Source organism: Agelaius tricolor, unplaced genomic scaffold (assembly GCF_023055355.1).
Source record: "Agelaius tricolor isolate 1412-34295 unplaced genomic scaffold, bAgeTri1.0.p SCAF_4, whole genome shotgun sequence".
Classification (NCBI taxonomy): domain Eukaryota; kingdom Metazoa; phylum Chordata; class Aves; order Passeriformes; family Icteridae; genus Agelaius; species Agelaius tricolor.
The window spans coordinates 35,881,859-35,894,876 of NW_027269264.1; the positions used below are offsets into that span (position 1 = coordinate 35,881,859).

At 39.5% G+C, this 13,018-nt stretch overlaps 1 protein-coding gene across 1 annotated transcript in view; it reads left to right on the forward strand.

Moving 5' to 3' along the window:
* Nucleotides 1-4,574, forward strand: part of TENT2 (terminal nucleotidyltransferase 2) — a 44,913-nt gene extending 40,339 nt beyond the window's left edge. Inside the window, exon 15 of the mRNA XM_071425261.1 lies at nt 398-4,574. Within this exon, the coding sequence (XP_071281362.1) occupies nt 398-472 (75 nt within the window). The 3' untranslated portion in view covers nt 473-4,574. The remainder of the gene's footprint in view (nt 1-397) is intronic.
* Nucleotides 4,575-13,018: the final 8,444 nt, after the last annotated feature.

Below are 13,018 nucleotides of genomic sequence, written 5' to 3' on the forward strand. Positions count from 1 at the left end.
CCTATTTCAGAGACACATCTGAGTTCTGGAAATGACAGTGCATAACATCATTTATTGGGGACTTTGACATGTGTGAATTTGGGACAATTATTTTGCAGTTAGAGTACCAGTGTAATGCTTAAATATTGCTAACATTTCTGTCTCCAAAAGTCCAGTCTGTTACCTTCCTCATTAGTTCATTGCGTTTTGTGTATTTTTGGATTTTGCTTCCCTTTAAAAATCCCAAAAACAAATGAACAAAAAATACCTCAACCCACAAATTTTCTTTTCAAGAAGGGGAAAAAAATCAGGCTTAATTTTGTGGCACTGTGATGCTTACTGTTTATAATGGTATTTAAGTTTTAAAGCAAAGATTATATAGTCTTTTTTAAAAGAACCTTGTGTGTTTTTTCCTCAGGCTTGGCAGTTATTACAAGAAAAGAAAGACCTGAACTGTATATTGCCTTTAAAAGCAGTCAAACAGAAAAGATAACTGGCTTCTTTCATTTTCCCTTTTTTTGGGATCCTGCTGAAATAAAGAACGGTGTCAAAATCAAGAGGCACTCACCCCATGGTTTTTATGACCTGTTCTTCTCTGTAAACTTTTGTTAAGGAAATGTTTATAAGGATGTGGCATATTTTATTATCAGTATTTGTTAATACAGCTCTTCAAGATACGCTTTCTGAAAATGCTTGCATTGTTGACTTCTAGAAGAAACTCACAGCAAACAAGAAGAATACATCTATTTTAAGGGAAGAAGTATGGGGATATACTGACTTGTTTCCTGCATGATTTGTGTAACCGTTATTTCAGACAGATTTAATCATGAAAGATAGACATTCAAAGTTAAACCATGTGCAAATCTGACTACATTCTTGAGGCACTGTGCACTACCAACTTCTTGATGAACAGAGTCTGTGCTTTACATCTGCTGAATTGCAGTATGCACTTCTGCTCAACTTTGCACTTTCCAGTTTTATTTCACCTTTACTTGGAATAACAAGCAACTGTTTATGAAAATGAAGCTAGATTATGGTTGGTAGTACTCTGAATATCAAGAACTATAATCTAAACCAAAATTTTCAAGCAACAGTTGTACTATGAAGAAGTGTAAGTAAAAAAGCTCAATTCAATGCACATAAATGCTTCACATTCACATAGAGTAGAAAGGAAAATTTTTTGTGCTTCCTTTTACGTATTTGAAGTAATAGTGGTGCCTCTTTTGGAGAAAAAGACCAAATCAAAATCAAAACACCTCACATCAGTGCTGAAATAAGCTGGGCTTCTCATTTGATTTTGTGTAAATGTTTGTGAATTGATCAGCCACTGTAAATTGAATCTAAGTAAGTAATATTGAAAATTATAGTTCTTCCAAAAAAATTGCAAACCTTCTCTTAGACCTCCTATAGCACAATTTGTGTCTCTCATATATTTGTTATTGAAGACCAATTAATTTTTAAGGTTGTATTTACCACTGAAGTTGAATTCGTACTTCCATTTTTTTAAGTTTAATATTTTATATGGTGTCCAGTGAAATAAAGTTTATATATGGAAGATACGGGTTATTTTTCCAATTTATGTTATTTTGTACTGCATATTTAAAGTATTTCCTATAATTAAGTAGAATAGGAAATGCCCCATGAGCTAAGGCCCATGTTGCAATTCATCAAGATCTGTCATGGCTATTCTGCTGTACATCTTGAATAGGCAAAAGTTTGGTTTATTTCTTTCTCTGACAAGATTGTGAAAACTCTTCTAACCGTAGAATAACAAGTATTATGTCTTCTTGTGCAAACTATTAAGTTCTAGTTTATTTAGAAGTTCAAAGTACTGTAAACTATATGCCTGATGTGAGATTACTTCCTAAACACTTTGTCATGGTCTACTGTATGTAGAATTTTGTCTTTTTTCTGCAATTGACTTTTCTTCTTAATTTTAATTGTCTTTCAGTTTTAATATGACTCCAGCAGTCCACTGAAATGTTCTTCCTCCTTGCATATGTTCACCCTCACTGCCCTTTTTCTATAGGATGGTAGACTTGAGTGTCAGTGAAACATTCACTTTGATTCACTTTATGTAAAACTGAAGCACAAGATTTTAGGACAGGATGATGTCCAGATTCAAAGATGCTCTACAAGCTCTATGTAGATTCTGGGAAAAGAGAATGTTGGCTGTATCTTCTTAAAAAACATGTTGGCTATATCTTTGTCTAGAAAATTTAAAGCTTTCCCAACCTAGAATAAATAAGAAGGGACATAAATGTTTAAAGTTGGTTTAAATGTATTTTAAGCGAGCTGAATGTGAGAAACAAAACTTTATAAAAGGCATAAAACTTTCTTATGAGTTTGTATTGCATCACCTAATATGTCAACATTTCTTACACCTTAAATTAATGCTTCATGTTTAATTTAATTCCTAGCTGTTTTTAAAAGGTTAGTTTAAACATAGTGGTATTTTTGAGCTACTCTATAAAAATGCCCTACCAATTAAGTGGTATTTTTAATACAAGGTAAGGTCTGTAACTACAACAGTCTGTGTGTTTCAAAAGAATCCTTTTGAATTTTTTTCTGAAGTTTATGTCCTTCTGATAAACCATGTCTGTAACCAGAAAATCTAGATGGTAGTTTTCCCCAATTTTTTTGAACAGACCTGGTGATAGCATATTTGTTAAATAGTGGGCTGCAACTTTTGTCAGAAAACTTCAGATGTAATACCACAAAGTAAATTGCTTGGGGAGAGTGGGTAGGAGCTGGACTTGAACTTTGGATTCAGTTCTGTATAGTCTCAAGTCTTTTGAGGTTTAATGACCTGTGTTTTCATCTCTGGGCAAGTATTCAGAGTAAAAAATTCACTAATGGCTACCATAAATTTTAGTGTTAGGGTAAAATTTTCAACTTTCCTCAGTTTAAAAATAAAAACTTTTACCTTCTTATCCCTTGGCATACATCCTGGCAGGAATAGTTTTTTCTAAGAGCTCTTTGGTAAAAGGTATTTTTTGCAACTGACCAAGGTGTCAGTGTGTGTGCAAGATGCTGTCTTCTTTGGAATTTGTTATTGCCTTGAAATAAAACTGGTTTAGTTCAGCGTTTCTATTTATTTAATTTTTAAAATTATTATTCTTGACTACTCATTTTGGCATTGGGTTTTCTTGTCTGTTCTCACCTCATGTGTCAGAAACCACTAGTGTCTTCTAAATTAACATGTTCAAAGGTGCACAGTAGGACCAAACGTTGGCAAGAGCTTCATATTTGGTGATAGTGATGCAGTACTGGCATAGGCTGTGCACTGTGAAACTTAAAGTTTCTCTTCTAGCTCTTGCTCTCACTTGTCCTGAAATGTGAATATGTAAGTGAACTCTCAGTACCTTTAGGTGAGTTGACAGTATAAGGTGTTACTTTTTAAAAATCCCTCACAAAGAAATCAATATAAATCAATTTTAAGACTCACACTGCAGGATGACATGTTCATTTGGGAGAAACGGGGAGTGATGATAAAAGGATGTAAGATGATTTGTATAAAACCTGAAGTTAGCATTTGTGAGCACATTAATATTTGTGAATCCCAAACATTTATTTGGAACTAGTGCTTTACTTGAACTTGTGTTACTGGACTTGAGTCACAGTATATTTAATGTTAAATTTAAGTCCATCACAGAATGTCACTCTTGATTTATTGTACTGTACTGCTACGGGTTGTCCTGTGTTTTGTGGTTTGTGGGGTTTTTTTTTGCCTTGTTCTCTGTAATCCTTGTGTTTTCAGATATAAATATTTCCATTGATTTTACTGAGTGTGATGCTTGTCTGAAGAGCATGAAAGAATGTGCGATTTTGGTCCATTTACAGGTCAAATTCACTTGTGAGAAGTACAGATGAAAATAATTGAAGGATTTCTGGTAAAAGAGTACTTGCCTTTCTCTTGCTGTGCTGAAGACTGAATTAAAACTTGTGCAATGTATGTATGTTTCATCTATAAGCATTTCTGGAAGACTTGTAAAGCTCTCGCCTTCCACATGAAATTTAAGGAAGAGTACTTCATAGTCTTTACATTTTGCTGTGTACACTGTCTATGCTCATGATGAAATGTAGAGTTTAATTTAGTTTAATATCTGTTCCAAAATACACTTTTCAAAAAATTACATTGTCACCTTGTAAATTGAGTATGTCACTGTGTAGGTCAAGAGAGCAGAAAGACCTGTACAAACTGTTTAGGAATGTCAGGAGAATTTTTATTTTGTGTGCAGAGATAGCTTGTAGTCAGAAGTACATGGCTGGGTGTTTCTATATTTACAGCACTCTTAAGGAAGTGTTTGCTGATTGATTTATTACCAGATATTTATTTGAAGAACAATGAAAAAAAAAAGCTGGGGGCATTGGAGTTATACTGTGCAAACAGTTGTTTATACTTGAGATATCTTGGAAGTTCTTTACTTAGAATCAGGGGTTTAATGCTTTTCCTCCTCTTCTAAATTTTTTTTTTTTTAATAAAGTCATTATGTTGACTAATACGATGGGAAATATTTCTGTTTTGTGTGTGAAAAGCACTGCATTTTTTGTAAAATGCAGAATAATAAAGCATAAATGTGGCTTAACCTAAACTCTGCATGGTGGTATAGTATGTCTTTGCTTTGTAATTGGTTCAAGTCCACTCAAATAGGAAGTTTTAAATGTCCTGTGATTTAGCACATTGATAAATCGAGGGTTTAAATACATTTCTTTTGCATGGTTAAATACCACAGTGCATCTGATAGATCTTACAGTATGGTATTAATAATTAAATGTGTTTGTCAGAGGCTCATTCACTAGTTACTGTATTTGACCTTTCCAGTTTGAGCTTGAGGCACTCTGGGTGTTCTCCAGGGCAGAACTTTTGAAATGTACCTTTTCTGAGGCCACAGATAAACCCTCCTTCTGCTTCATCTGTACCATCCACCCCAAATTTGCTAGAGGTGACTGGGGAAGGTCTGCTTGGCCCCCTTCCTCCCTGCTGCTGCCTGACTGCCCTGTCTGCTGTAGAAACAACTCTGTGGCAGCAGCGCAGGCGAAGGGGGAGAGCAGCTGGAGAGATGGCCACGGGGCCACGTGTCCTGGCACTGGGTTGGTGCTAGGAGACAGGGTAGGAACAGCAGCGACTCTGCGCTGTAACTTTGCTGCCTTCTATTTAAAGACTGCCCTGAGTCAGGAGAAGTGAGTGCTACTGGGGATGACAGTTGCTTCAGGCAGCCCTGGGGAGGACAGGGCTGGGGGTAAACATCACCGGCGAGGGCCTGAGCAGGGAAGGGAATGGAGGGCTCCCGCAGCTCTGAGTGTGACAGGGCATCTGAGACTTCGTCCTTCATAGGAGATGAAGAAGAAGAGGAAGAGGAGGAGGAGGAGGAGGAAGAGGAGGAGGAGGAGGAGGCCATGGACCCAGAGGAAGCAGAGGAGCTGACTAATAGGTATGTTCCCCCAAAGGATTTATAGCCCCAGAGGGAGCTGGCAGCTCTACCCCAAAGCATCATCCCCCAGGAGATGCCAGGATTGGAGTCCCATGCTGGTTTATTGACTTTTCCCCCTTCCCTTACCCAATTGCTGTAGATAAAAAAGGAGGGAGTAGAGGACTGTAATATTTTTTTCAGATGAGTATGGCTGTAATTAAATTTTGTGTGGTAAGCGCCTACCCCGAGTTCCCTGAAAGCTTTTCTATTTAAAGATCCTCTGATGTGCCAGCTCAAGTGGCATCTCCTTCCACTCCTCCCTCTCTGGCTGACTCTTTGTCACATATGGATCTTAAATGCTTTGCAGATTTGCTTGTCAGGGAGAAAATGCTCAAAGATTATAATGGTGCATTAAAATTGGTTCCTTTTTATGGCCCTTTATTCCTTCCCACTTGTCCCTCCCTCTTCAGTTTCTTCTTTCCTTGAAAAGGAAAAATTTGTTGTACATGTCTCCTGTTGCTGGTCATGATTTGTAAGGCTGATTTTTGTGGTGGAATGGGAAATATTCTATCCCTTTGATCTTGATTTTTTTTCTCTTAGTATTTTTGTTTTCCTAAGTCTTCCACAGAAACAGTTTATTGTCCTGTGATTGCTTTCCTACCGTTAGGAATGTAATGAGCAAGGCTGTGGCCCAGTGCCCTGCCTAATGGTCTTGCGCAGGATGCAGAGGTGTCTGCAACCCGGTCCAGTCAGACAGACTCTGGCTGTGCCAGCACCATTGGTTTCATAAAGAGACCACAAGGCCTGAGAGTCCCCCAGCCCATACCAAGTCTCAAGATTTCTTCCTTGTCTTGAGCAGACCCCATCAGTTTTAAGTGGATACTGTAGAAGAACCTAAGATGTTAATATTGGTAGCTTGAGTTTTTTCCAGAAACCCATTTTTTAAGAAACATGTCATACAGTTCCTAATACCTCTGTGCTGTGAAGCCATCTGCATTTACCATCACTCCATGTGAATCACAGTTCAAAGTGCTTTCTGACATTGCTGATGGTCACTGGAGAAAAAAGATGGCAGTGGGGAGCTCTCTGCAGCTTAACCTACCCAAAGTGCTGCAAGAACAAAAGCCAAATGGGGAAATGTATCCTAGAACTCTAGGAAAACCCTTCTGGAAATAAAGAGCTAGTTTCTCACAATGAGGGGACACCTGGTGTGTAATGCTGCTTTATTCTCAAGGGAGATGTTAGCTTTTCAGTCCTGTACTGGCAGAGAGAGGGATTGCATGCCAATAAAACAATTTGCACATGGCTGTATCCCTGCAAGAAAACCAGCTGAAGTCCATGGAGTGGAGCTTCTCACTGCACACAGCTAAACTGTGATTTAGATAAATAATTATTAATAGAATCTGGAATTAAATAGCTAATAATAAAACTGAAATTGTAAAACACAAGTAGGAATAACTAAAAAGGGAGTGAAATCTGTAGCCTCACAGTTATTTACTGCTTGTGCTGAGAGGATGACTTTACCATGGGTGCCTTTTAGCAGCTCCTCACAGATGGGTCTTGCTTCTGGCAGGCAACCTCTGCAATGCAAACTTGGGCATTGCATCTCAGCACTTACTTAAATCACAGCAAACATTCCCTTTAGCTCCCCGTTATATTAAACACAGCGGAGTTTTTCTCTGTCCTTAACTGTCTTACTAATAAACAGGTCATAGTCTACCAGAGAGGTTTTTAACAGCTATGCTAAGTGGTAACTGAGCATATATAAATTGGTTAGTTTCATTAGGTTAAAGGAGATGTAAAATTTTGGGTTCAGCACAAATATGGTGACTGCAACAAGCGCTTAGCAATAGCTTGGAAAAGTTAAATAACTGACTTTTTAATTGCTTAGATGTTGTCACAAATGTCAGGAGGGTTGTTGAGCTTCAGGCCTCCTCCTGTGATCAGTGCCTGGGCAGAGCTCCTGGCAAGATAAGACAGGTTGAGCCCCTGGGGCACACTTACTCAAGCCGTGAGCTAATTATTTGTTGACAAACAGGTTTTCAAGCTCCCATTGCAGAACAGAGTGTTTTGAGTGCATGGGCTTTGAAAACATAGCTTAGAGGAGATGTAACTAATATGCAAACTTGGCTGAAGGCAGTTTGTCCCGGACCCTGCTGCCATCAATTTATATTTAACAACACCAAGTTCTCTGTTGCTGCTGCTTTCCTCCTTTGAACGCAGTTGAAGAGTGCAAGTCAGCTTTCCTGCTGACTCCTTTTTCTGCCTTTCAAGCATGTTAAATAGTCTCATACCTAATTTATATGAGAATCATGCAGGAAGATGAGTGCCCCAAGGTCAGGAAGCACCTCTGTGAAACAAGTAGAAGAGCCCTGGTGTTCCTCTGAGACACCAGGCCCTGAGCTCTGATCAAACCACTCTGCTTCCACACTGTGCAGCAGCTGCAGCAAATAAAACCCCAAAAGCTGCAGCAGAAAGGATTACTTGTCTCAAAATTACAAGGCATGCATGTGAAAGGCAGAAGAGTTTGAGTTTCATGTCTTTATTATCCTTATTAATGTAATGTTTAAATAATTTGGTTTCCTAGCGCACTTTTTTATATAAGTAATGAGACTAACATGCAGCATCAGAACCTATTAAAAAGATGGGATAAGGGTTTCATAACCTCGTCAGCACAAAACCGCCAATGATCTGTATAGCACCCGTACAATAGTTTCTTGCCTTTGGGCATTTTACTGTCTAGGATAGATGATCATGGTAGATGACTTCTGTTTCTAGCTCCATGTATCCAATTAAACACCTAAATGGGGAAAATATTTTAAATACTGTGTTTGTTAAGGCAAGCATGAGTAGGAAGTTAACAGGTTTTAATTTTCATATTGGTGATGGTGAAAATTAAGTCTAACTAAAGTAAAATTGTTTACTGTTTAACTGGTTGACATACCCACTGGAATATCTGTGTCTCTAACAAACATGTGATGGGTGAGCTGTTCTGACACAGTTCTGTCTTTCAGACCATTCTCAGCTGATTTCCTTCTACAGTGGGAAGGTCTCTGGATATGTCTGTGTGTGGGGTTTACATAAAAATGGCTCTGCAGCCAACTTAAGTGTTACCAGACAGCTTGTTTGCCTGGAATAGGTAAATAGCATTTCATCTGCTTGTTTAGTGTTTACCTATAACGAGTAGAAGGGGAGAAACATGGGGAGAAAGTCCTTAAGTTCTGGAAGGGGTTGAGTTCTTTTGTTTTATTAATGAAGCAAGCAGTCCTTCCACAAGATCAGAGGTGTCATTTATAATGATTGATGAAAATGAATATAAAGGGAAGCACAGTGGAGAAGGCGTCTTCCTGCCATGTGGGGGATGCTGCAGCATCTAGGAGAGCAAAAGACTGGAATGATAGCAAATGGATGGTGAGAAGGAAGGGGTGGGGAGTACTGTGGATTTGTCTTCCAAAATTAACAATTACCATACCCTACCCAAAGCAGAGAAAGACACGGGGAAAGCGTGTGTAATTTTAGATGCCTCTAGATGAGGCAGTGCCCGGCATGGGCCAGGGTGGAAGAGGCTGGCAGAGCTGTTCTTTTGCCACCTGCAGCAGGGAACACGAGAGAGATAGGAAGCAGAGTTGTGCGGGCCATTTCAAGCACATCACAGCAAAGGCTTGAGCAAAACGTAACTGAGCAGCTGAATGGGGCAGAATGCTGAGGTGGGGGCATTGAAGAGGGGAGGGTGCAGCCAGCCCCCACTTGCTCCCACAGCTGGGCATTCCATGTTTTGTTTATCTTTAGCTTTTTGATTAAAACTGAGTCCTTAATAAAGGCCTGTGTTGCATAGGGCTCTCAGACTCAAGAAGTTCCCCATTGGGTCTCAACTGAGTGATTATGTACCTGTGTAAAGGAAGTGTCCCACCCAGAATGAAGTGTTTGGTACCTGTGCTCCCTCTACAACATGGTGGAGAATCCAGAATGCAGGAGCATGGCAGGCCTCTGGGCATGGAGGTGCTGTGGGTCTCTCAAGCAGCATCTGATCCTGCGGATGGCAATGACACTAGGACATGGTGTCTGGAAAACCAACTAGGACTACAGCAAGTGGTGTTCCTTCATAAGAGATGGAACAAAACGTGTGAGACAAGCCCAGGTCCTGGCTCCCAGCTACTCATATAAATCCCAGCTTTGTAGCTGGGCAAGCAGCTGTCTTACTGTTTTCAGATAGTAGTTCCTTTGAATTTCAACAGATGCATGAGCCACTTTGTTGCCAGACAAAGCATCATTAATTGAAAGAAGTCAAAGGTGGAAGGCTGGGTTTGAAATTATGTCTTTCTGTAGTTCCTAGTTCACTTAGCCTGAAGAAGATGGATGAGCTGTAGCCCCGGGAAACGCAGAACAATAGGCAGAGACCTTGCTGAGCATACTGATTGCTGTAGGGGGAAAGGGGCACCCTGGTAAAGGCAGAAACTACAGATATGTACAGAATAGAAACACAAGCACGGAGAAGTGCTTCCTTCAATTGGGAAGACAAGCTGGCAATACCAATTTCCACCACTGTGCCTGAAGTAGGAGCTTTCAGAAAATGAGATCTTGTCTGTGCAGATTACAGACACAGGATGACACCTTGGTCATTTAATCTGTATTGTTTTCAGCTTGTGAGAAATTATGCAGCAAACAGCTACAATTTTTATTATATCAGCAGTGGCAAGGTCTAATACGAAGAGGATAAAGAGAGGCTAGGGAGAATTTTAGAAAGCTGATAGGCTGGCTACATGTATATCTCATAGTACTGGTGTGCACAGGTGGGTAGACCCCACTCACTGTGTAAACACAACAGCAACTGGGGAGGTGAAAACTCTTCCCTCATATGATTCATAAAGGAACATTTGTGCAGCCTGCCAGGCTGGACTAGAAACCTGAAATCCTCGTGGACATAGCACAGAAGTCATGAGAAGCAGGGAGCTGTGAGAAGCAGGAGGAGGCAGGAAGAAAAATCTGGATTTGAGCTATTATGGCAATAAAACTGGTTGTCAGTGTCTCCAAGACTAAGAAAAGGTTTAAGTCAATGTCCTAGAAGTGAAATAACATGCTGATGATATAAATGCCAACAGTAATGGGCGTGAAATGTCTACATGGAAAAAAGACAGCACTGGCTTTTGCCCTGGATGTCAGTGGCTTCATATCTACATTTACGAGCTCAAACATTGCAAACATCTTTTTCCAGTGGCAAACACTTCCTCTGACTAGAGAGGGGTCTTTCAGCTACTACTGTGCAGATTGTAAACAGTTCATAAAAGGGCAGCATTTGAAGTGCTTTGGAAGTAAATGTTTGAGTTCCACGTCTCTCATTCTGGTCTTAAAAGTGTAAAGCACTATCTCCTCACACTGTAGAGAAATATGAACTGTAACTAGTTTGTGACCATGAAAATGAGATAATTATGTATGTTATTTAAGCTTTTTGCATAGGCAGGGCCAGGGCAATCTATATTATTTATTAATATCAGCTTGAGTGGGAGTGCTGCTCTGTTCTGTATGAAGGTCTATTTAATTGTACCAAGTAGTGCAGAAAATAGGTTTAAAATATAAGAATGATTTAGAAGTTGAAAAATGTTAAAAAAAAAATTATTCATCTATTATTGTAGATTCAAACAACTGAAAACTTCCTTGGTAGTATTGCTATTGATTTTTCTTTTCTTTTTTTTTTTTTTAATTTAATCATATTTTGCTATGTCCAAGTCAATGCTAAGCCATGGAACTGGAAAAGGAAAAACTAAGAGAAAAATTGGTATGAATGTGTTCTGCTATACCTCTTTCTCCAGCCTGTAAGTTTTTACCTATGGAGCTAGTCTTTCTCGAGAGAACTACACCAAGGCAGATAATCAGCAGTACATGCTGGGGCTTAAATCTGAGGGCTGGGTTTGAGGGGCAGGAGGCAATTGGCTAACATGCAATTATTTAGTACTGCACTCTCAGACATGCTTTGAATTGTGGGCCTTCCAGTTGTCCTGTCAGCCACCATCTCCAGGCCAGCCCTGTCACCACAACTGGATTTAAGCTCCATCAGTGGAGTCTGATACTGCAAGGTCCCACCATGGGCTGGTCAGGCTACTGTCCCACAGGGTGACTTCAGCCTTCAGTTAGCACTGACATCAGAGATTATCTGTGCCTCGGTCTGCACAGACCTGAGCATGGACCAGCCCAGGGCAGCCCTTCTGGTTTTTGGCTCTGGAAAGTAAATTCATGGAAAGGTAAGGGTAGCACCATCAGTGGCAGGATTTCATTTCTGTTTCCATTAGGTACTGAGCATTTTCACTGAGTGCCCTTTACAAAAAACTTACAGTCCCAAGAGTTTCTTAATTAAGTACTTAACGACTTTCCACAGGATTTATTTTCTTCCTTCAAAGACTTCTGCCCTCTGACTGGGACTCAGCACCCTCTGGCATGGTGCCACCTTCTCCTTAGGGGTGTCCGCCTGCCTCTGCAAACTGCAGGTATCTCTGGCACCCATGTGGTGCAGGGCCACAGCCCCTGGCAGTTGGTCAGACGGATTCTGCTTTTCTGATCCCTGATCAGTAGCTAGCTTTCTTCACTTTAGCTGAAACGCTTTTCCCTAGTCAGTGGAAAAGTGACCCTTCCCTCTGTTCAGTCCCTCTGTGGTCATAAATGTACATTCTTCCATGGGAGTAACAGAGTGATTATGTAACTGTGTAAAGGAAGTGTCCCACCCAAAATTCACTGTTTCTGCTCTACTGAAGGCTACATCTTATCCAGCAGATACTCTCCCTTTCTTTCCATCAGCTACAAATGTGATTTCCATAAATGAACTACTGTCTACTCAAGAAATATTAAGGTTGAGCTTTGATTAACTTTTCTGTGCCCTTTTTTTTTGTTTTAAGTAAATATTGCAAACCTAAAAATACTAAACCCTCCACACATTGTGTCTTTTAATTGCCTATGCTAATCTTTACACTCTAATTTTAAGAACTTGAAGAATTTGAAGTTTTCTTTCCTAAAGCTTCTCAAAAAAGCCTTTCTCCAACCTTTTTACTATTTTAGCTGAGAGATTTGATTACAGCATATGACAGTGTATTGATTACACATCATAATGTTTAAAACTACCTTTATGAAACATTGCAGTTTCATTTGGGGAGGTGTCAGTATATTTTAATTGTTGAATGTATTCTAAATTACTTTGTTAAGTATCTAGAGTGTTTAGAGGATAGAATACATGAGAAGAGAGTAACAAACCAGTGGATAGACTACTGCTTTGAGCATTGTATAATCATTCACACTTGCGCAAAGCAAGTGTGGGTGCTATTAAAACACTGACAGTATCTTTGAAGTGTTTAATGAAAGGTTTAATTTATACTGTGAGATAAACACATGCTGGAGAATAGCCCCAGAATCAGCTCAACCTCACACTGGCAAAACAAGGTCAGATCAAAGACTGTTCTTCCTGCATTGTCAAGATCTTTTAAACACCTCCCCTTCATTGAATTAACCTTGCAACATGCAGTTTTACATCTAAATTCATCTAAAATATAGTTGTGAGATGAAATATGACTTTTCTTATGCTTGTACTTCAAAACCTATGCTTATGCAGTATTTTTACAACTTTGAAAGCCATTTTTATTTTA